Below are 23,996 nucleotides of genomic sequence, written 5' to 3' on the forward strand. Positions count from 1 at the left end.
TTTCTTCTTTATGGACGCTGTACCATTTTGTCATGGACCATGTTTTCCACGTTCCTTTGGACTCCTGAGAAACCGCAACTCATAGCAACACTCCCTTTATATTTAGAATAAATTCCCAGCTCCTTGCTTGCCTACCAGAGCCCACCAGGTCTTCTGTACTGTGGTCCTTTCCTTCTCTCTGACCCCAGAACCTCCCACTTTTTCTTCTTGCTCATCTACACTGGTTTGTTCGCTTTCTTCAAACGTGTCAAACACATGCCTGCTTCAGGGCTTTCTGAGCAGCAGCTGTCCCTCTGCTTGATATGTTCTTCTATCCCCCCTCCCCCATTTTCTCAAATGACTCCTTCCCTCTGGTTTTGCCCCCTCCTAAAGGCTATTGCTGATCACCCCATCCACTACCCTCTGACCTACCCCCTATCTAAACTTTTTAAATCTATTTACTCTGCTTTATTGTCACTAGTATTGATTACTGCCTGGAATTACAGGACCTTTTTATTTGTTTACCTGTTTAAGTCCCAAGAAGGCTGGGACTTGGTGAACAACTGCTGTTTTCCAAGAACACAGAAGGTGCTCATATTTATACAATGTTTGTTAAATCATCTATGTAGGACCTTATGCCATGCATTCTGACTTTATTTCCTCCCATTTTTCCTTTATCCTAATTTCCTCATCTATTTAAATTGTATCCCACTGTAGAAAGTAGATTTCTGTAAGATTTTTGTCAAATCTTTTTTTAAAATGTTTTATTTATTTCTGAGAGACAGAGAGAGACAGCATGAGCAGGGGAGGGTCAGCAAGAGAGGGAGACATAGATCTGAAACAGGCTCCAGGCTCTGAACTGGAAGTCAGCACAGAGCCGTGAGATCATGACCTGAGCCAAAGTCGGACGCTCAACCAACTGAGCCACCCAGGCGCCCCGTCAAATCTTCTTTTGGAATGAGGCTGAGTATACGTATATACATTCAGATCATGCACTTTAAATGGGGAGACTAGGTAACTAACAAGCAGAGGATGGGAGCCTAGTGTAATTCATCTAGTGCCTTCAGTACTTACATGTTGTCAGCAAAGAAGCAGCTCGCTTGCTTCTGCACCTTTTTCATCTCATCCTTTCTCCACCTGGAGTACTGTGTTAGCATGTGCTTTCGGCCCAGGACCAGCAGCTGCAGATTCTGCTTGGCTAGTTGAGAGACCACATCTAAGAGCTAAAAAAAAAAAAAAACCCACAAAGCCAGTCCCCAGAAAGGCCAAGGGAAGAAAGTCAAGTAAGTGAAGTGATTCTGCCACCTGGTAGTCTCAACGGTGAAACACTCCTTAAAACAATTCCTGAGAAAACATTCCTTAAAACAATTCTCCATCTTTGTAAGCCTGAAGCAAATGCTTCCTTATTACAAATGTAGCCTATTGGTCAGGGGTGTTTTCTAAGCATAGACAAGATGAGTTGTTTTTAAAGTGTGTTTCACAGAGTCCACTGGGATAGAGCCAGGGAGGTTCAATAAGGATGGACTTTAGCTCCTGTACTCCTGACTCTGTTTCAACCAAAACAGCTCAGCTTTTGTACATTTATACACACCTATTCTGCATAAGTTTTCACTTGAATAAAGGGTTCTACTTTTTCTTTTCTTTTTTTTAAAAGAATTTTTAAGGTTTATTAATTTTGAGAGAGACAGAGAGTGTGCCAGTGGGGAAGGGGCAGAGAGAAGGGAGACACAGAATCCAAAGCAGGCTCCAGGCTGCGAGCTGCAGGCACAGAGCCCAGTGCGGGGCACAAACCCATGAGCGGTGAGGTCATGACCTGAGGTGAAGTCAGACGCTTAACTGACTGAGCCACCCAGGCACCCCTCTACTTTTTTTCCTAAGTTTGTAGATGGCTGGAATAGATTGCATCTTTTCAGCCAACTTTTCCATGTCATGATTCTGCTGAGACTGATACCTTTCACTGAAATCCTTTTTTCCACTCAAAGATCTGTTCATTTCTATTCTCTAGTCTCCTTTTCAGTGAATTGACTCCCATTTTCTCTACTTGCTACCTGTCTTGTGTGCATATGACCTCTTCTCAAAAGTCTGGATTTTTAGCAAATCTGATACCTTGGTAAGTGTCTGGGGAGGCTGTACCTAGCCTATATTCAATCTTTCATAAGGAGATGTCCATAGATTACTTTCATTTACAACTTACTAAACAGCTATAAATGCATATTACCAAATAAAAGTTAATAAAAAATTAAAATTTGTTATTATAATACCATATCAGAAATATAAAAGTTATTTATATGAATCGCTAGGCCTATGAAAATCATTAAGTTGAAAGTCATTGAAGAAATCATTAATTTTTTTCCAGTCTTGGTTGGAAAAAGCACCAATTTTAATCTAGCTTCCCTTTACTCATAATTTCTTCCCATGTAGATTTTTTGGGATATTATTCAAAATTCTTGGGGCACCTGGGTGGCTTAGTCAGTTAAATGTCTGACTTCTGCTCAGGTCATGATCTCATAGTTCGTGTGTTCGAGCCCCACACTGGGCTCTATGCTGACAGAGCCTGGAGCCTGCTTTGGATTTTGTGCCTCCCTCTCTCTCTGCCCCTCCAACCCCTCTCAAAAATAAATAAACATTTAAAAAAAGATGAAAATTCTTTAATCAATAAAATTTCATTCACTTAGTTGGTCAGTTGTCAAATATTGCTTTAGCACCTATAACATATATGTATAGACTCTAACAATGTAAGAATGAATTTAGCAAGGACCAAATTTTTAATATTACTGCTTAACGCTATGGATTTATATCCTACATCCTACTCCATTACTAATCCTATTATTTTAGGAAACACCAGCTGGTTTTCTTATCCCTAATTAGTAGTTCTAGAATTAAGACACAGAATGGACACAATTTGCCTACTGAATGTATGCTAATAACACTCAAGCAGAAAAGTATACCAAGACCATTGTAAGGCCTCTGGACCCAAAGCTTTACAACCAGTAATATATTCTTTCCTTCAAAGCTAGAAAGAGTGGCTTCAGTCATTCAACAGTTATTTCTCGTGGTAAGTATCTCAGCCTACAAAATTTGAAAAGACATGGTCCCTGCCTTTAGTGAGGGAGTACCTATCAAGGCTAGGAAAATACGTATGCTGGCTCTACATTTATCGCATGTTACTAAACATTTCCCGATGAGCTGAATAGACTCAACATCTATTTTTATCCATCATAAAAGTTGCTCATTATTGAAAATTTGAAGAATATAGACCAGAAGAAAGACAAGGAAGAAACCATTCATGCTTCACCACCCAAAGACTATTAACATGTATTTACCAGTGGTTTTATTCCATGCACTTTTATATAATCTTATAAGCCATCATTTGAAAAATTAGGCTAGTAATCAAAAGCAAACATCTACACTATAAGAAAGTTTGGCTCATTGATTCAAACACCTCAAAAGATAGTGAGAAGTGCATCTCCTTCAAAATGCATTTATAACATCCCTTTCTTTCTTCTTCTTTTTTAAAAAATGTTTATTTATTTTGAGTGAGAGAGAGAGAGTGAGCGTGAGCAAGCAGGGGAGAGACAGAGAGAGGGAGTGAGAGAGAGAATCATCCCAAGCAGGCCCATGCTCAATGTGGAGCCCAATGCGGGGCCTGATCTCACAAACTGTGAGACCATGACCTGAGCTGAAATCAAGAGTTGGACGCTTAACCAGCTGAGCCACCCAGGCACCGATAACATTCCTTTCCTAAAACTATGCTGAGATTACAGATTATTTTCAGTGAGCTTAATTATACAACGACAACTGGATTCATTAAGAATGACAATTATTTTTTAAATTTTACATATGAATTCCCACTGGGTTATTGTTTTATTTTTTGTAGAGTTTATTACTATACCCTGCCTTAGATAAATGGCCTTGAGTTTACTAATATTAAGTTAAAATGGGGCCCAGGGAAGAACAGAAAAGGATTAGCTTGAAATGCTCTGGGGCACCATCTTGTGGCTCAGAGGTCTGTATGAACAGCAACTTTCTGAAATGATGCAAAGGATACAGGAAAGAAAGCTGAGTTTGCAGAATAAATGTACTGGCCTGAAACTCTATGACAGTCTAGCCATGAGCAGACTTTCTCTGGGTAAATTCCCAGGCTGGATCCAGTGGGCTGGGTCAGAATCATAGGTATATTCAGAATAGTGTAGAAAAAAAAAATTACCTTAATTCTATTAGATCAAAAATAAAACTGGGAGGGATTTCCAGTTCTGGAAGATGGAAATAGATGTACTTTTCCCTATTTCTGCCACTAAGTACAGCTAAAAAGCCCAGACATTCTACAAAACAAACACAGAAAGACTTTGAAAGTTTGATGTTTCCAAAAATCAAAATGTTTTCAAACACATCTAAGATATAAAATACAGTATAAGGGCACCTGGCTGGCTCAGTTGGTTGTATGTGCAACTCTTGATCTCAGGGTTGTGAGTTCGAGCCCCATGCTGGGTGTGGAGATTGCTTAAAAATAAACTCTTTAAAAAAAATACAGCATAAAATGAGATTTATACCTATTTTCCACATAAAGAAAAAAAAAACCCAGAAATTAGAAAAAAGAAGACTGTGAAAGGTAGAGAGAAAAAAAAGCAGACTGTCTAGGGACCTAGGGGGCATGAAGAATGGCATACTCAGTGAGTTCCCTGTATATTCTTTTTGACTCATATATCCTAGACTTAGAGCTGAAGAAGCCGGCAACCCAGAAACTCCAATGGGTACAGACAAAAAGACCCCAAGAAAGGCCTAATTTCTATAGCCCAAGGGCCAGGAAAGAGGCCATCCAGCAAAATAGAAAATTTATTACAATGATGACACCAGCAGACTGTGATATTGTGTGTGTGTGTGTGTGTGTGTGTACACATATATGTATGCAGTTCCCAGAGCAGCCATTAAAAATGCTACACTAAAACACACTATAGGTTAAAAATCAAAGACAGTAAAAAGCCAAGGACAGATACATAAAAATGGAATTCTATAAAAAAGCTCAAGGAGCTGATAGGAAGGCAGGAAAAATAGAAAAAAATAGAGATGATAGAAAACAGAAAATAAAATGACAGGCATAAATCCTAACATTTCAATAAGAGTATAAAATACAAAGGGTTTTAATGTTGTATGTGTGTGTTTTTATTTATTTCTGAGAAAGAGAGAGAGAGAGAGCGTGAACAGGGGAGGGTCAGAGAGAGAGGGAGACACAGAATCTGAAGCAGACTCCAGGCTCTGAGCTCATGATCTCAGATCATGACCTGAGCTGAAGTCGGACGCTTAACTGACTGAGCCACCCAGGCACCCCTTAATACACCAATTAAAAGACTGAGGCTTTTTAATCCACTGTGGGTTATAAACATAACCCAACTATATACTATGTAAAAGAAACTCATTTTAAATATAAAAATATAGGCTAGTGGAAAGTTAAAGGATGGAATAAGTTAAATCATTCAAACATTCATCAAAGGAAGGCCAGAGTGGATACCTTAATATTAAATGAAGTAGAATTCAGAGCAAAGAAAATTACCAGATATGCAGAGGGACATTATGTGATAAAAGGATCAATTCACCAAGAAGACACAGCAATCCTAAATGTGTGTGCACCAAACGACAGAGCTGTGAAGCCAAAGCTGATAGATCAAAGGTGAAGCAGAGAAATCCATAATTATAGTTGGAGATTTCAATACTCCTCTCTGAACAACTGATAAGACCCAGACAGAAAATCATCAAGTATATAGAAGAACTTAACAACACCATCCATGGTTGTGGATTGGAACACTCAAGATAGTAAAGATGTCAATTCTCCCCAAATTGATATATGGCTTTTTAATGCAATTCCTATCAAAATCCCAGCAAGAAATTTTTGTAAATATAGACAAGATTATTATAAACTTACAGGGTAAGGCAAAGGAAGAATAGCCAAAACAGTTTTGAAAAGAAAATCATGAAGTGTGGGAAAAATCAATCTGCCTCATCTGAATCCTTATTACAGAGCTAAAGTAATCTACATTGTGTGATATTGGTAGAGGGATAGGCACATAGGTCAACAGAACAGAATAGATGACCCAGAAATAGACTCACATAAATATGCCAAAGAAAGACAACTTTTTCAACAAATGGTGCTGAAGTAATTAGACATCCGTAAGTAAAAAATGAACCTCTCACACCTTATATAAAAAATTAAATCAAAATAGATCATGGACTTAAATATAAAACATAAAGTTGCAGGGAAAAACAATCTAGGAGAAAAATCTTCATGACCAGAGATCTACACAGAGTTCTTAGACTTGACATCTAAGACATTGTCTCTAAAAGGAATCTTTGGGGGTGCCTGGGTGGCTCAGTTGGTCAGGCATCTGACTCTTGATTTCGGCTCAGGACATGATCTCATGGTTCGTGACTTGGAGCCCAGCATCGGGCTCTCCACTGACAGCACAGAGGCTGCTTTGGATTCTCTCTCCCCCTCTCTCTGCCTCTCCCTTGCTCATGCACACACACTCTCTCTCAAAATAAATGAATAATTTTTTAAAAATAATTAAAAAAAGAGGAATCATTGATAAATTGGACTTCATCAAAATTAAAACTGTTTGCATTCTGAAAGGTCCTGTTAAAAAAGATGAAAAGACAAGTTACAGACTCGGAGAAAATACTTGCAAATCCACATATTCAACAAAGAAGTGGTACCTAGAACATATAAAGAACTTCAAAACTCAACAGTTTAAAAAAAGCAAACAATGCAAACAAAACATGAACAAAGACCTTGTGGAGTGCCTGGCTGGCTCAGTTGATAGAGCATGGGACTCTTGATCATGGGATTGTGAGTTTGAGCCCCATGTTGGGGGTAAAGTTTACTTCAAAACAAAACAAACATGAAGACCTTTTACCAAAGAAGACATACATATGATAAACAAGCCCATGAAAAGATACCCAAAATTATTAGCCATTAGGGAAATGCAAATTATAACCCAATAAGGTATCATTACATACCTATCAGAATGGCTAAATAAAAAATAGCAGTAACATCAAATGCTGGTGAGGATATGGAGAAACTGAATCACTCACATATTGCTGGTGGAAATTTTAAATGGTACAACCACTCTATCTACAGTTTCTTGTAAAACTAAACATGCAATTACCACATGACCAAGTTATTGTACTTCTGGGCATTTATGCCATAAAAATGAAGACTTATGTTCACGTAAAAACTTGTACACATCTGTTTAAGTACTTAGGTTTATTTGTAATAGCCAAAATCTGGAAACAATCCAGATGTCCTTCAGTAGGTGAACAGTTAAACTGGTGCATCTAGATAATGGAATACTAAACAACAATAAAAAGGAATAAACTATTGACAACCTGGATTGATTTCCACAGAATTATTTGAGTGAAAAAAGCCAAACACAAAAGGTTATGTTCTGTGTGATTCTATTTATATAACATGTCTGCAATGAGAAAATTATAAAAACTGAGAACAGATTGCTGGCAACTGAGGGCTAAAGAGGTAAGGTCAGGAGGGAAGTAGGTATGGTTATAAGAAGGAATCAGGAGTGATCCTTACGGTGATGGAAATTGTTCTCTATCTTGACTCTATCAAGGTCAATATCCTGGTTGTGATAATATAGTTTGGCAAGATACTACCATTGGAGGACAGTGGGTAAAAGATACACGGGATCTCTGTGCACTATTTCTTACATCTGCATATGAATCTTCAATTGTCTCAAAATAAAAAAACCAAACCAAAACAAAACCTCTAAACCAAAACAAAATGGGGCTTCTAAGAACAAAGGGGTATGTGACAAATATCCAATGCATCCTGGATGGTCAATATAAGATATAAAAGGCAATCCTCTCCTGAGACTATAAGCAGGAAATATGTTTAGATGAGAAAGATAAGGAAGGGTTGTCTTACACTCAGGACAGTCATTACCAGAGAAGCCACAATCCACTCTGGACTGTTCTATTCTGGAAAACCATGAATGAGATGGTAAGGGATTGGTTTGAGTTTGTCTAAGAATCTAGAATCTGAGCCACATAGCAGAACAAAATAAATAGTGTGGCTCTTTCTAGAGAGCATCCAAAATTCCAAAGTGATTCTAGAATTTCTCTGTGTATCTCAAGGGTTAACCTGAGATTGGATCTCATCCCAGCCCCCACCCCCAATCCATTGGTCCTTAGGATGTCTAAAGGATAATTCTTCAAAACCCAGAAGAGGAAGAATAAATTTCAGGCGAATATTTGATGCAAACATTTTCTGGTTGGGCTTCCATTCTAATTTGGTTTATCTCCTGCAGGAAGAGATAAAAAAAATTTTTTTTAACTTGTAAGTGACACTTATTTTTGGTATAAAATTGCTGAGGGTAGTTCCTGAGCTTAGGGTAAAAATACATTTGGCAGGGATACATCTGTTAGAAATAACTGTGTAGGGATATTCAGGAAGTAGAAAAGCTGCCTGGGAGGTGGTAGAGGCCAATAAGAGTAAGAGCTTTTCTGAGTAGTCCTAAACTGCAAGTGTAACTTCCTTTTCCTATTCTTAACCTTTTACCCCACCTCCGACAGTCTCTTGCACTTCCTGGGTTGTGTGGACTGTAGATCTTCAAAAACTTAAGCCTTTGGGATCTGATGTCTACAGAAATTAGTTTTATGCCAGTTGTTCAGCAAGATAGCTATAATCAGTATACCTTATGTATGAGAATAGTCATTATCAGATACCTTCTGGAAAGTTTTGGAAATAACTCAAATGACCATCAATAGATGGACAGATAAACAAAACATGTATATACACACAAAGGAATATTATTCAGCTTTAAGAAGGAATAAAACTCTGATACATGCTACAACATGGATAAACCTAGAAGATATTATGTTAACATTACGTTAACTGAAGACATTAAGCCAGACACAAAAGAACAAATATTTTATGATTCCACTTATGTGACATTCCTAGAGTAGTCAAATTCATAGACAGAAAATAAACCGGTTGCAAGGGGTAGGGGTGGGGAAATAAGGAGTTATTGTTTAATGGGTACAGAGTTTCAGTTTGGGAAGATGAAAAAATTCCAGAGATGAATGGTGACGATGGTGGGACAACAATGTCAAGTACTTAATGCCACCGCACTGTACACTTAAAAAAATGGTTAAAATAGGGTGTTATACGTACAGGATGAAATCATTAAACTCTACTCCTGAAACTAATATTATACTAAATGTTAACTAATTGGAATTTATTTATTTAAAAAAATTTTTTTTAATGTTTGATTATTTTTGAGAGAGAGAGATGGAGTGCGAGCTGGGGAGGGGCAGAAAGAGAGGGAGACACAGAATCTGAAGCAGGCTCCGGGCTCTGAGCTGTCAACACAGAGCCTGATGCAGGGCTCGAACTCACTAACAGCGAGATCATGATCTCAGTCGAAGTCAGATGCTTAAAAGACTGAGCAACCGAGGTGCCCCATTAACTAACTGAATTTAAATTAAAAATGGTTAAAATAAACGTTATGTATGTTTTGCCACAATGAAAGTTTTATTATAGAAATCTAAGAATATAAACAAAAGTCGGCAAAGTATCATAATCACACTGCTGTGTGCCTGTCACCAGTTTCAATAACTACCAGTTTAATGGCCAATCCAATTTCATCTATATCCCCACCCAGATTATTCTCCCATTCAGATTATTTTGAAACAAATCCCAGACATCATATCACTTCATCTGTAAATATGTCAGAATATACTTCTAAACATAAGGAATGTTTTTGAAAAATAAACACATAATACTATTATCATCTAAAAAATTAACAATAATTTCTTAAGATCAAATATATACCGTTCATATTTCTGATTCATGATGATTGTTTTTACATTTTTCCAAAAAAAAGGGAGGATCTAAAAAGGCTCCATAGATTGTAATTGCTTGATTGCAATTAAAGAAATAATTGCAAATTAATTACTTGCAAATGTCTTTGCAAGAAAATTGTCTTACAGAATTTCCCGTACTTAGATTTTGCTGACTGCATCCCTGTGGTATCATGTAACATACTCTCCAGTCCTCTGTTTTTCTTATAAATTAGCTGGATCTAAAGACAATCAGGTTCAAGGGTTTTTTTGGTGTCTACTTACGTCTGTGTTTGTGCATGTGTGTGTGTGTATATTTAAAACTGTGGCCCTGATAAAGTAAAAACTCCTGTTTCTTCAATAGAACATTAATGAGAACTTCTCCGTCAGTCAATAAGCAGGGGACACTGGAGATATAGATAAAAAGACAGGGTTATCCCTAACCTCTAGGAGTTTACAGTCAAATGATTCGGACAGAATTTAATAAATCTAAGAGGGAGCACAAAGGATGGGCACTTAAATCACACTGAGGGTAGGGAGGGTGGTCAGGGACGTTTCCACAGAGGAAGCAACAACCACTGAGGTTTGAGATGAAATATCCAGGCAAGGAATGGGAGTTTCCAGGGACAAGGAGGAGCATGTTGAAGGTGGAACCTCTTTATTAGTACACTGAATTCGAGGAACTGCAAGCTGTCCAATGTGTTTCAAGCAAAGGTGTGGGACGACCTGAGGAATGCCAGAAATAAGGCTGGAAAGGAATGCAGAAGTCAGATCACAAAGGTCTTTGGAAGCTGTGCTAAGGAATCTTTTCCCACCTGAAAGCGATGGGAGGTGTGGGGGTGGGAAACAGGATTTAAAACCGGAGAATGGTATGACTACCAATTTAGAGAGGTCAAAACTGTGAACTTCGGGAAGGCTAGATAGACTAGGAGATCTAGTAGGAGGGTTTCTGCAGTAATTCAAGTAAGAGATGAGAACTGAGGCACTGGCAGTAAAGATGGAGAGAAGGGAGCCCTCTGAGTTAGTAGAGCTAGTGGAGAAGAACCGATCAGACTTAGTCACTGACTGCCTGTGGGAAAGGAGAAGAGGGATAAACCAAGGAAGATCAGGGCAACTAGACAAATGTTAGTACCAAGACAGGCTCTATGAGAAGAAAAGCTCATCCTATCCCCAAGTGGGAGATATCCAGTGGGCAGCCAGTTATGTGACTCTACTATCTAGTAGAGGGCTCTGGGCTGGAGATAACGATTTCAAGCCATCGTGGAGTAGATGAAGTTTAACAGGAAGGATACAGACAGAGAAAGGAATAAAGCTGAGGATGAAACATGAGGAATACTATTTTTCGAAAGCTAGAGTGATAAGAAAAGAACTTAACGTAAACTGAGGAATGGTCAGAGAGAAAGAAAAACCAGGACACAGAAGTCTCTTCAACAGACTATGAAGAGCATTTAAAGAAAGGAGAGGTTGAGTATCAGTGCTCACAGAGACACCAAAGTGTGGCCTGCAATGTGGAGGAGTCATTTTGATGATGCCACCAGGGCAGGAGTGAGGTTTCAGTTGGTTTCCAAACTACATAAGGTTACAGTTTGCTTTGTCCAGAGAGACCCTGTCTTACAAGCCTATCTGTATTTTGCTTACCAAAAATAACAATCAATTGTGTTTTTTCATTTCAGAAACTATATTGTATGGCCTCTTCAAAGCTTCCAACCTCCAGAAGCTTCCTTTTGAAGGGAGGAGGTATGTGATTTGTTTTTTATAAATGGAAGACTTGAGAATATTTATGTCCTGATCAGAAAAAGTCAGCGGCAAGGTAAAGGATGAAGACACAAGGCATGGAAAGGATAATTGTTAGAACAAGTTTCCTGAGAAAGCGGTAAGAGAATCTAGAGAACAAGCAAGAGAGAAAGAACACCTCCAGCACTGAAATGGATGTGAGCAGAGAGTAAATTGGCTTGGCCATGTGGTTGGTCTACGTGTGTGTGTGTGATGTGTACGTTGAAATGTGAGGTCACTCTTCCAGACAGCTTCTATTTTCTGTGTGTGACAGGAGGTGAGTCATTGGCGACGGGATGGTGGGGAGGGTAGAAAGGAGGCTTGAAGGCAGAGGCGCGGAGGCGATACAGCTGCTGTGAGGTTAGGAGGGAGAGCTGACTGCGGACTCACAGAACAAGCCAGACAGCATAAAAACCCAGAAGACAGTGGAAGCCAGGAGTGCCCTGAGGCAGCAGCAGTTGGCACAGCAGGGAGATTTTCAGCAGGCAGCAAGCAGCCTGGCTGAGCGAGAAGGCCAGTGTGGGTGATGATCATCCCTCGCTCCACATTTGGTCGAAAGGCACTTTCAGGTGGAACCATAATCAAAATACCAGTCAGAGTGTCGCTCTCCCTGTGTACTACTGAAGATACCAGCCCAAATTTTTATAGTATAAGATCTGTGGTTTGGGGGTTCTGGCCTGAGTCAGGAATTCTAAATTCCTATTTTACTCATTTGCTCAGATTGCTTTACATTTTAAAATGTGAAATAAGGTAGCCTCCCACCCTCTCCACTCCCCCGCCCACTACCCTCAACAGTATTATGAACATTTATCTATCAAGTTATCATCAATAAAAACGTAAAATGACATCAACTCACATATAACTTCTATAAAAGATCTTTGGAGCAAGGATCTCAAAACCACCTGGCTCTCATGGCATGTTCTCTCTGGCAATGTCTCTCCCTTCTAATGACTTTTTGAAACCACCAGGGGTCAATTTGAAACCACCCAGGAGGCCGCATGTGAGTGAAATATGCTTCCTTCCTCAACCTACCTCTCCACTTCAGCCCTACCTGTCTCCTTTTACTGTTATCAGTGGGGGTATGGGGAATGGCGAGAAGTTACGTTTACTTACCTTAGCTTTAGTTAGGAGCAGACCCCTTGCACCCCCAATTTATTCACCTAGTTGGAGCCCGGTGGATAAGGCACCCAGTGTCATTCCCTGGAAGCTTCTGATGCTAATATTTAATGTGTGACATGAGTAAGTGAAAACAGCTCTTCAGGAATCATGGAAAGCTCAGATTCCTGCACTTGGCTGTGGGCAGTTTAAAGGATCTGATATACATATGGGAAAGGGCGGGGGAGGGAAGAGAGGGAAACAAATCACAGGAGACTCTTAATAATAGAGAACAAACTGAGGGTTGACGGATGGAGGTGGGTGGGAGATGGGCTAGATGAGTGATGGGTATTAAAGGAGGGCACTTGTGATGAGCACTGGGTATTGTATATAAGTGATGAATCACTGAATTCTACTCCTGAAAACCAATTAAGGGAAAAAAAGGGACCTGATGTAAAAGGGGAGCTTAATTAAAGTAGAACTTGTTCTCTCTGAAAATGGTCAGCAGCTATTTGTAGGTGCAAACTGACCAGGTGGGGTGTTTGAGGAGCAAGGCATCATGGGCTTGACTGGCCTAAGCTTTGGGAGGCCTCATTTTTCTCAGATAAAACCATGCTAGTGCTCACACCAAGGAAGATGTGAAGTGATTTTGTCTTTGACTTGTCTCCTCTTTACACATACACACAGCTGTGGTTCAGCACCTGAACTGCAAAATGAAAGATTAATTAAAAGCATTTTTTTAAGTGTATTTATTTTGAGAGAGAGAGAGAGAGAGAGGGAGAGGAGAGAGAGAATCCCCAGGCTGTGTACTGTCAGGGCAGAGCCGGATGCGGGGTTCAAACTCACAAACTGTGAGAACATGACCTGAGCTGAAACCAAGAATCAGATGCTTAACTGACTGAGCCACTAAGGTGCCCCAGAAAGCAGATTGATTTTAAATAGAATATTGCTATTAAAGAAAATAGTTTCTATTATTTGTAAGTGAAAACACTTAAAATTCCTTAAAAAAAACAAAGAAATTTTAAAATAACCACAAAAAGCTTGCATATGGTTCCAACAGAATACCAATGTTTAATACCACTTATATAGTTTTTTTTGGAGACTAAAACCAGAAAACATCCATTTTTTATGCTAGTGCTTCAATAAAGACAACCTCATGGTAACTTGGGGCTTGAAATGGATGGATGGGGCTGGAGGTTCCTATTTGAATCTGGCTGGGTTTGAGGATACGATGGGTTTAAGTCAAAGGCAAACAAGAGAAAGCAAGAAAAGTAAGTAAAAATTCTTTGGGTCCTTTTCTTTCATGTGCATTAATTAATTTTAACAATGATTTCCCACCAACTAAGAGAATATGAAATCACTTTAGAGACACAATGATTGATGAACTCTATAGAGGCAGTGTTCTCACACTCAGAAGACTACAAACACAATGTTTATAATTGATGCACTGTGCTCTCCACAAAGTTTACAGCAGAAAAAACAAGGCAAGTCATAACTTACACTGAACAGTGGAGTTTTCTACTTGTTTCTGTGTTGTTTCTACCATCTGCGGGTAAGCTCATATCTAGTTTCATTCTCTTTTTTGTCTTTGTAACTCTCATTGTTCTCTCCTTTTTTTTTTTAAACTTTTTAAAAATGTTTATTTATTTTTGACACAGAGAGAGACAGAGCTCGAGGTGGGGAGGGGCAGAGAGAGAGGGACACACAGAATCCGAAGCAGCCTCCAGGCTCTGAGCTGTCAGCACAGAGCCCGAGGCGGGGCTCGAACCACGACGTGGTGAGATCATGACCTGAACTGAAGTCGGACGCTTAACCGACTGAGCCACCCAGGCGCCCCTCTCATTGTTCTCTTGAGCTAAGTTTTGGGAAGAGAATTTCTGCCCTAGAGATAGTCCTCAGGTGACTGCTCTATTCAACATTTTTCTGTGTACCTCGGAAAATACCACCAAGAAGCAGTGCAGGAAACCCGCCAGTGCTTTGGCTCAAGGCTTCTCATCATGTTTTCATTTGCCAACTACTTATTGGTGTTGTCCCAGCCTCAGTTCTACCTTAGAGAGAGATATCATGCTTTACTTAAGGAAGATAAATGATATTTTGTTGTTGGAACTGTTCAAGAGCTATTCACCACTTAAGATGTAGATTAGCACTTGATGAAAATGGAAGAATTAGACGAAGATGAAAAAAAAAAGGAAATGTTTTAGAGAAGCGGCAGCAGCTGGGGTGAGGAGGGGAGGGAAACTTTACTGGGTGGTATTCAAATGGAAGCTTCCTAAGCCTCGTGGTGGAGTTCCAGAGAGGAGAGGCTGAGCCTCCACCAGAGTTCTGCTCCCATCTTCGGGACCACGTACTCTGAGCACAGAGGATTTAAAACTTTGATGACTGACTGACTATATAAAGTTCTCTGAATCTCTTGCAAGAAAGTATAGACACAAAATACTGTTACTTTATTATGATGTCATAAATGATCCCACTGGTTTACACTAGACTCAGTCCTATATCCTGCTTTCATCAGTCTTTGGTATTTTGGGGAGATTTCAATGATCTCATGTTGTCTTTAGTCAATGAAACAATTTCACTGAGGAAGAGAAATGCCCTTCCTGCCCTGGGAACATCCTGTCAAGTGTGGGATGTGTTTCCTGCCTACCTTGTCTCCTCCGATGCCATTAGCACCCACACAATTGTCCAGCCTTTTAGAGAATGATTAACTTGGTCAAGATGGATTTCCCCAGCTAGCTGAGAGTCAGCACTGTCTAGAAGACAGAAGAATTTGGCTCCTGACTCATAGTATGACTTTTCTCCAAACATTTACATGCATCCTTTGGTCTTTTTAGTTTCTCTGTAAGATATTTGTGTTTCCTTTATCACTGTGAGGCAGAAAAGGCCAGTATTTTGAAGACTGCAAACTAATTTCAGGAAGATTAAATTAACTTACTCAGATATATTTCAATTTCTACTTTCAACAATCTATTAAAAATTTCCACTAGGGTTCTAGATCCAGTCCATGTACAGGGAGTAATCTGCTCACACTGATAAAGTATGTAAGTACTTTCAGGCTCATAGACACCATTTAATGACTAGAAAAGAGAGAATATGATGACTGGGCTGTGGAGGCTTGAAAATTTACGTAACCTTTCTGTGGCTGCATTGATTTACATAGCTTCTGCTTCAGTAGAGAGCCACACACAACTGTATACTATGGCTACTGATTTTGTTTACTTAAAAAAATTGTTTTTAAATGTTTATTTATATTTGAGAAAGAAAGACTGTGAGCAAGGGAGTGTCAGAGAGATGGAGACAGAATGCGAGGCAGGCTCCAGGCTCCGAGTTGTCAGCACGGCTCAAACCCACAGACAGTGAGATCATGACCTGATCTGAATTTGGATGCTCAACCAACTGAGCCAGCCAGGTGCCCTTCGATTTTGTTTTTGGGAACAAGCCTGTCAGTTCAAAATATATGAAAGATGGAAGAATAAAAAAAGACACCTTGGAAATCTCCAGTTAGTGTTCCAAGTCATCTATACAGTTCTGTAGTGGAAAGGGTGACATGGTAAATGAAACTGAATAGAGACATAAAAGAGACTTTCCCAATTCATATCTAGTATTTGATAGTATATTAATTAAGAGCAACAAGCTTTGATGTCAGGCTGCCTAGTTCAAATTCTGGTTCTACTATGTCAGAGCCGTATGACCTCAAGAAAGTTACATTTCTTTTTTGGGCCTCTTTCATCATTGGTAGAAAGGAGATACAAATTGGGTTATTATGAGGATTAATTTAGACGCATTTAGCTATAGAGCACAGGAAAAAGTACTCAATAAATACGAGCTATTATTAGACAGTACAGCCTGGATTAGTAAATTTAGACCTCCCAAACCCCACTGTATTCCCACTCCCTTAAAAAACAAAATGGAAAGAGAATAAAACAGATAAAAAAGAACACAAAGAGATTCTTTTGGTATTATCACAAACTTGGGTGACTTTTGTATTACTCTCTCTGTCAACACTTGTTAAGAGTAGAACATAGGTGGGTTGCCTGGGTGTCTCAGTCAGTTAAGCATCTGACTTTGTCTCAGGTCATTATCTCATGGTTCGTGGGTTCAAGCTCCACATCGGGTTCTGTGCTGACAGCTAGCTCAGAGCCTGGAGCCTGCTTCAGATTCTGTGTCTCCCTCTCTCTCTGACCCTCCCCTGCTCACGCTGTCTCTTTCTCTCTCTTTCAGAAATAAATAAAACATTAAAAATTTTTAAAAAAGAGTAGAACATAGGTTTTCAGGCTAAGAAGACAAAAGGAACACATGCATATAATATTAATCCCACTTGACATCCCACTAATACTGTAATACAGAGCCTTCTAAAATGACAAATCCAAAAGAAACTGGAGAACAAGAAGGGAGATCACAGCAATAAAATTTGGAAGCTGGAAAGGAGATGGAAAGGTGGTAACTAACGTTGCAGATCCAACAAAGTCAAGTTTGAAGAGGGGTGAGCTAAGAACCAACCTAATTTCTCAAAATACTCCAGAACTGGAAGCAAAGGAGGCAGGCTAATTGGAGGTGTATGTCCTAACTCAGCAGACCCGGGTAAAAGCTGTTAAGGAAGCATCAGATTCCTAAATCTGCCCTCCCCACTCCACATATACACTACTGTCTCTGCTATGGTGGGGGTAGGAAGTCTGAAGGTTCATTACTTGGATCTGGTAAATCAAAGGATCTCTACACTGGAGTACTGCGCACATTTCACAGTGTGCATACAATACTGAAAAATAGGCATTGCGTGAATATACGTGTATTGAAAGCAGGATGTAAAGAAACTCAGACCTGTTCCTGCTCCTCTACTTGGCCCTCAGAAACAATGGCAGTAAGTCCTTGACCCTATAGTTAAGAGATTGGAAATTCTCCTTTGGGGAATCTGACCAGGCAAGAAAAAACCCTAGAGATACTGATTGTTGGGAATTCCCCAATAAATGGCCCACCCAGATCACCCTACCATAAAGTCAATAAGCCCCACCTACACACCCAGAGCTTCTACTCAGCTCTTGAGATTATGTTTAATCTTGAGTACATAGCAATGAATTATCATGGCTGTGGAGAGCCTGTGACATGGAAAAGTCTAAAATAAATAAGAAAAACAAAAGACTCTAAAGAGAGAAGGCTAAAACCCTACAAAAACCTATCATTAAAATCATATGATATAATATATATTCATTATACATTTTTTAAAGGAAGAAAATAAAGAAGAGCTCTTAGGAATTAAAATATGGCTGCAACCATGAATTTTAAAAAAAATCAATAGAAGGGTAGGAAGAGAACACTGAAGAGGCCTCCCAGGAAAGGAACAAAGGGATAAAAATTAAGAAATTTAGAGGACCAGCCTGGGAGATCTAACATCTGAGTGAGAGTGAGAGAGAGAGAGAGAGAGAGAGAAAGAGAGAGAGAGAGGAAGAAAGGGAAGAAGGGAGAGAGGGAGGAAGGAGGGAAGGAGGGAACGAACAGGGAAAAAGAGAGGAGGAGTCATCAATGAAATAATCAAAGAACATTTCCCAAAACAGAAAGATCTGAGTTTAAGAATGAAATAGTTCACTGCACACACAACTCAATGGATAGCAAATTGACCATATCAAGTCACATTACTGTAAAAGCTTAAAACACCGGAAACAAAAAGATAATTCCAAAAGCTTCTTGAGAGAAAAAAGATCATACAGAAAAGATCAGGAGTCAGAATGTCTTCAGATTTCTGCTCTTCCTATAAGCAGCCTGAGGTGATCTCTGAAAATGGTTTGCTATTCAGTTGACCCAGAAAACCATACAAAATCATGCAAATCAGGAGGTTCAAGAGGTGCCTGGGTGGCTCAGTTGGTTGAACATCAGACTCTTGATTTCAGCTCAGGTCATAATCCCAGGGTTGTTGGGATTGAGCCCAGTGTCAGGCTCTGTGCCGAGTGTGTAGCCTGCTTGTGATCTCTGCTCTCTCTCTCTCTCTCTCCTCTCTCTCCTGCTTGTGAGCACATGCTCTCTTAAAAAAAAAAAGTTCAAATCTTCATGTTCACTTTAAGAACACACAAAAATCCCTAGGCTATCAGGGGTATGCATATCCAAAAAGCCACTAAGTATCTGAAGGATGTCACTTTGCAGAAGCAATGTGTGCCATTCCTTTGCTACAATGGTGGAGCTGGTAGGTGTGCCCAGACCATAGAGTGGGGCTAGACACAGGTTGGCACCCCAAAAAGAGTGCTGAATTTTTATTGTACATGTTTAAAAATGTACAGAGTAATGATGAACTTAAGGGTCTGGATGTAGATTTTATGGTCATTGGGCACTTCCAGGTGAACACAGCCCCCAAGATGTGGTGTAGACCTTATAGGGCTCAGTCAGACTGACCCCATACATGAGCTCTCCCTGCCACACAGAGGTTATCCTTACTGAACGAGAGCAGACTGTTCCTAAAGCAGAGGAGGAGGTTGCACAGAGGAAAAGGATGTCCTAGAAGAAACTAAAGAAAACAAAAACTTATGGCTCCGGAGTGCATTCTGTATAAAATAAATGCAAATAAAAGTAACAGAAAGACCAATGTCTTCAAATTTTCAACACTGGAAACATAAAGTACTCTTCTCAAAATTCTGAGAGAATATTAACTCTAACCTAGAGATCTGTTTTCAGCCACTCTTATCACATGTAAGAATAACATAAAGGCACTTTAAGACACAAAGCACTCCAAAATTTTACCTCCCATGCATCCTTCCTTAAGAAGCTCCTGGAGAATGTTTTCCACTAAAGACACTAAACCAAGAAAGAGGAAGACAGGAAATAGCCAATACCAGAGAGAGGCTATGGGAATTGCAGGAGGATGGTGAAGAGAGACTCCACGATAATGTCTGTGTATCATATGCAGAGGGCAATCAATCTAGATTGGAAAGTGAGTCCAGAGATAGCGACACTGGCGACAGTCATCACCACGACCTCCACTGCCATCACATCATCATTTTCATTTGAGCACAGAGTGCCTGTGTGAGCTTGTACTTGGCTGTCTTAACCACTGTCTGGAGTAACTTACTATACTCTCTACTCTCTGCTCTGCTACCTGGATCAGTAAAGACTTACACTTTACTGAAAATGCAAGAAATGTTGGCTTTGATCTACTCCTAAAGGCTGGAGGAAAGCCATGTGAGTCTAGAGGCAGTAAATGGCAGCCTATTTGGTTTGACCATATTTCTGTCAAATGTTGTGTAACTGATCCTTCACTCTGGTAAAACCTCTGTTTCCTAAGACTTATGCCTAACCCTGAACACTTACGTCCCCAGAAGTAAGCTCTCAGAGAAGCCATGAACCAAAGATTCTGTTCATCTTCTCCAGGGAGCTGTCACTTAATAGCAACAATACTGCTTTTTCTCTACAGAGCTAGGGTTAAGCTTGCTACTTGGTTTTTCAAATCTAAACACAGAAGAGCAAGAGAATTATTTACACCACAGTCAGGGTGTGAGGATGGAGGAGGAAGGGGTTAGTAGAAGAAAGAAAAATAAGTTAGAGCACAGAGAGAGTTTCTTAATCTGATAGATATAGGAGAGTTAGTTTTATTATTACTCTTTATATTACATATTTACATTTAAAGTGTTCTTGGGGTGCCTGAGTGGCTCAGTTCGTAGAGCGTCTGACTCTTGATTTTGGCTCAGGTCATGATCTCCCAGTTTGTGGGTTCTAGATCTGTGTCAGGCTCTGTACTGATAGCAGAGCCTGCTTGGGATTCTGTCTCCCTCTCTCTCTCTCCCTCCCTTGCATGCACGCATGCACATATGCTCTCTTAACAATAAACTTTTTAAAAAAAGTGTTCTTTATAGATGATGATGTTACACACACACACACAAACACAGGTTCTATAATATGAATCATATGAAGTTCCCAATATTCTATCATTTTTGAGGTGCAAAACAGCAATCTCCTATGTTTAAACCTAACAGTTGAGGCTCAGCAGTGTATCTTATGCCCTTGAGGCAAGTTAAGAGCCTAAGTTTCCCCAACTGAAAAGTGTAGAGTGAAAAATAAAACAACAGAGAAATCAATGTAATGAACTCTCATAACTGTGTATGCTCAATACAATAATTCTGGTCCTCCAAAAAGTTAAAATGTAAGACTAATGGGGAAATTCCTTTGTGTTTCCCAGAAAAAAGGTCTGGCAAATATTATATTCACATAACTATAGTTTAATGTAATGTAACAATGAGAACTTAGGAACAGTTTTTAGAAATCCCCAAACCCTCACTTTCCCTCACTTCTGCTTTTCTTTCAGAAATAGGGGCACAGAAACTGGAAATGACAGGAAGCAATAATGGGGATGTGATTTGAGGGAGAGGTGTGAGAAGAGGAATTAGATATAACATGAGACAAGTGTATTCACTATTCTCTAATCAAGGCAGAGATATGGGTAGTCTGAGTTGGTTCTTGGTAGAAGAGCTATTTTGAGGCTCCTTTTCCAAGCGTATAGAATAAACATTCCTGTAAACTAAAAAGAAGAATCTTCTACTTTTCTCCCTTTAGCTATAATAAACTGAGCAATTCTGATGGGTCAGAAGCACTTTAAACTTCTTTATATACATCTTCGTTTCATCGTCACAGATGTCCTATGAATTTGGTACTATTATTACCACCCTGCTCCTAATGCCCTTTTATATATGAGGTAACTGAGGCTCAGGAAAGTTAAGGAACAAGCTCAAGGTCACAGGCCAGGTTTCAAACCTGGGTTAATTCTAACTTCAAACCCCTTCTCTTAATCAGTATTCCCCTTATACTGAAGACATCTTGATTCTAACTTCTTTCTTTTCAAAATGTTCCCCCTTCTAATCCTGCCCCGTAATCTGTAGTTGTGACTATGATTTTTCTAGTAGCATCTATTGCTTCCTCCTTCCTGAGTGGTAGGAAATCCTAGCTACTTTTGTTTGAAAGCCTAACACTGTATTTCTCACACTGGGGTACACACAAACAGTACTTGGCAACATATTGGGGCCGCCCAGAAGCCCATAGGATAAATAGGCACATCCTCCTGGACTGATCATTTTACTTGAGTTTTGAGAATCTCCTTTTTTCTGATTTGAAAACAAACACAGAACCGCCATGACATCTTCATATGCAAGATGTATACTAATTAAGATGAAACAAACAAGACTTCAGATATATTATCTTTTTGTGGCAGGGTCATTCATATACTGCAACCTCTGGGTATAGGAGCTTTCTCCTACGCAAGTGTGGGGACTGATCACTGGATTGCGAAATTAGTCACTGGAGAACAGCACTTTAACCAGCCCAGGGACAAAATCAGAATATGGAACATGGTCCTAATCTGACTGTTCAAAGACACTTCCAAAGTTCCGTACTTACTGAAAATGCATATATTTTTAAAAATGCAAATTTTAGAAAACTATGTCTAATGATGACATTTTTGTGGAAAATAATTATGTGTGTATGTGCGAAAACAGTCTTGAAAAATGCACACTTAACTTGTTATCAGCGGTTTCCTTTGAGGAACAGAACTGAGAGAACTTTCAATTTTTTTTTTTAATTTTTAATGTTTATTTTTGAGAGAGAGAGACAGAGCATGAGCGGGGGAGGGGAGAGAGAGAGAGAAGGAGACTCAGAATCTGAAACAGGCTCTAGGCTCTGAGCTGTCAGCACAGAGCCTGACTCGTGGCTCAAACCCACGAACTGTGAGATTATGACCTGAGCCGAAGTCGGACGCTTAACTGACTGAGCCACCCAGGTGCCCCTCTTTATACTTTCTTAAGATTAGTCTATAAGAGGAATCCCCAAAGCTAAAGATAAAAAAGGATTCCTAGAGAACTTCCAAATCTGAGAATCAGCAGATCTCAGAGTACGTTCTACCTGAATTTATTTCAGTTCAACAAATATTGTGTCCACTCTGGCAGGCACTACTTGAGGTGCTGGGATATTTAATATTTAGATCTTTATATCAACAAGATTCACTTCTTTTCTTCCAAGAGTTCTGCCCAGGGAGACAGACATGTAAACAAATCACTGTAATATATATAATTTTAATGCAATACAACTAACACAAAAATTTACCAAATGAATATAACTCTTCTGCTCCAAGTACTGTCTTAAGCACAGATGGGCAGAAGGGTGAGTAAGACATGGGAACCTACCCCCAAGGAGCTTAGAGCTCAGCAGGAGTAAATACAAGTTGTTGGCAGAATCTCTACATGGGAGGGTGAAAAGAGAGGCCTGTGGAGAGTTTTGAAAGTTAAAATGAAATGGAAGGAAACTTCCCCATCATATGGGGGAAATATGGGGGAGAATATTTAGATTAAAGAAGTAGGAAATGCAAAGGCACAGATGAATGAAACAGCACGGTACGTTTAAGGAAAGGCAGGAATTTTAGGGTTGGTGGAGTGTACAGTGCAGGGTAGGAGGAAAGATGTTGAGAAGGTGACAGACGGGCCAAGAGGTACGTCAAAGTCAAACAATCAGGACTGCGCACTGCACGGTACCCCGGGTTTATGTGATGACAAGCCTCTGAAGAGCTGTGGTAGCAGAGTAGTGGCACTTTCAGATGTCCATTTCAAAAAGAGCATTCTCACTGAGGTTTGGAATGTAGGGAGGTCAATATTAAACTTCAGCAGTAGTGAGAGATGAAGAGTCTAAATAAGATAGGACAAGATAGACTAGAGAAGTACAGCCTGAGTGAAATATGCCATGAGCCACAAATATAAGTTTGGTAACCATGTTAAAAAACAGAGGGGTCCCTCCTCATCAGGGAAATACAAATCAAAACCACACTGAGATACCACCTCACGCCAGTCAGAGTGGCTAAAATGAGCAAATCAGAGAACTCTAGATGCTGGCGAGGATGTGGAGAAACGGGCACCCTCCTACACTGTTGGTGGGAATGTAAACTGGTACAGCCCCTCTGGAAAACAGTGTGGAGGTTCCTCAGGAAACTAACAATAGAACTCCCCTATGACCCAGCAATAGCACTGCTAGGAATTTACCCAAGGGATACAGAAATGCTGAGGCATAGGAGCACATGTACCCCAATGTTCATAGCAGCACTCTCCACAATAGCTAAAACATGGAAAGAGCCTAAGTGTCCATCAACAGATGAATGGACCAAGAAGATGTGGTCTATCTATACCATGGAATACTACATGGCAATGAGAAAGAATGAAATCTGGCCATGTGTAGCAACATGGATGGACCTTGAGGGTGTTATGCTGAGTGAAATAAGTCAGGCAGAGAAGGACAAATATCTTATGTTTGCACGTATAGGAGGATTAGGAGGAACTTAACTGAGGACCATGGGG

At 39.8% G+C, this 23,996-nt stretch overlaps 1 protein-coding gene across 1 annotated transcript in view; it reads right to left on the reverse strand.

Moving 5' to 3' along the window:
* PRORP (protein only RNase P catalytic subunit) overlaps positions 1-23,996 on the reverse strand; it is a 149,489-nt gene that overhangs the window by 4,514 nt on the left and 120,979 nt on the right. The window contains exon 6 of the mRNA XM_077769222.1: positions 1,054-1,202. Coding sequence (XP_077625348.1) covers positions 1,054-1,202 — 149 coding nt within the window. The remainder of the gene's footprint in view (positions 1-1,053; positions 1,203-23,996) is intronic.

This window comes from Crocuta crocuta, unplaced genomic scaffold (genome assembly GCF_008692635.1).
Source record: "Crocuta crocuta isolate KB4526 unplaced genomic scaffold, BGI_CrCroc_1.0 scaffold65, whole genome shotgun sequence".
Taxonomy (NCBI): Eukaryota; Metazoa; Chordata; class Mammalia; order Carnivora; family Hyaenidae; genus Crocuta; species Crocuta crocuta.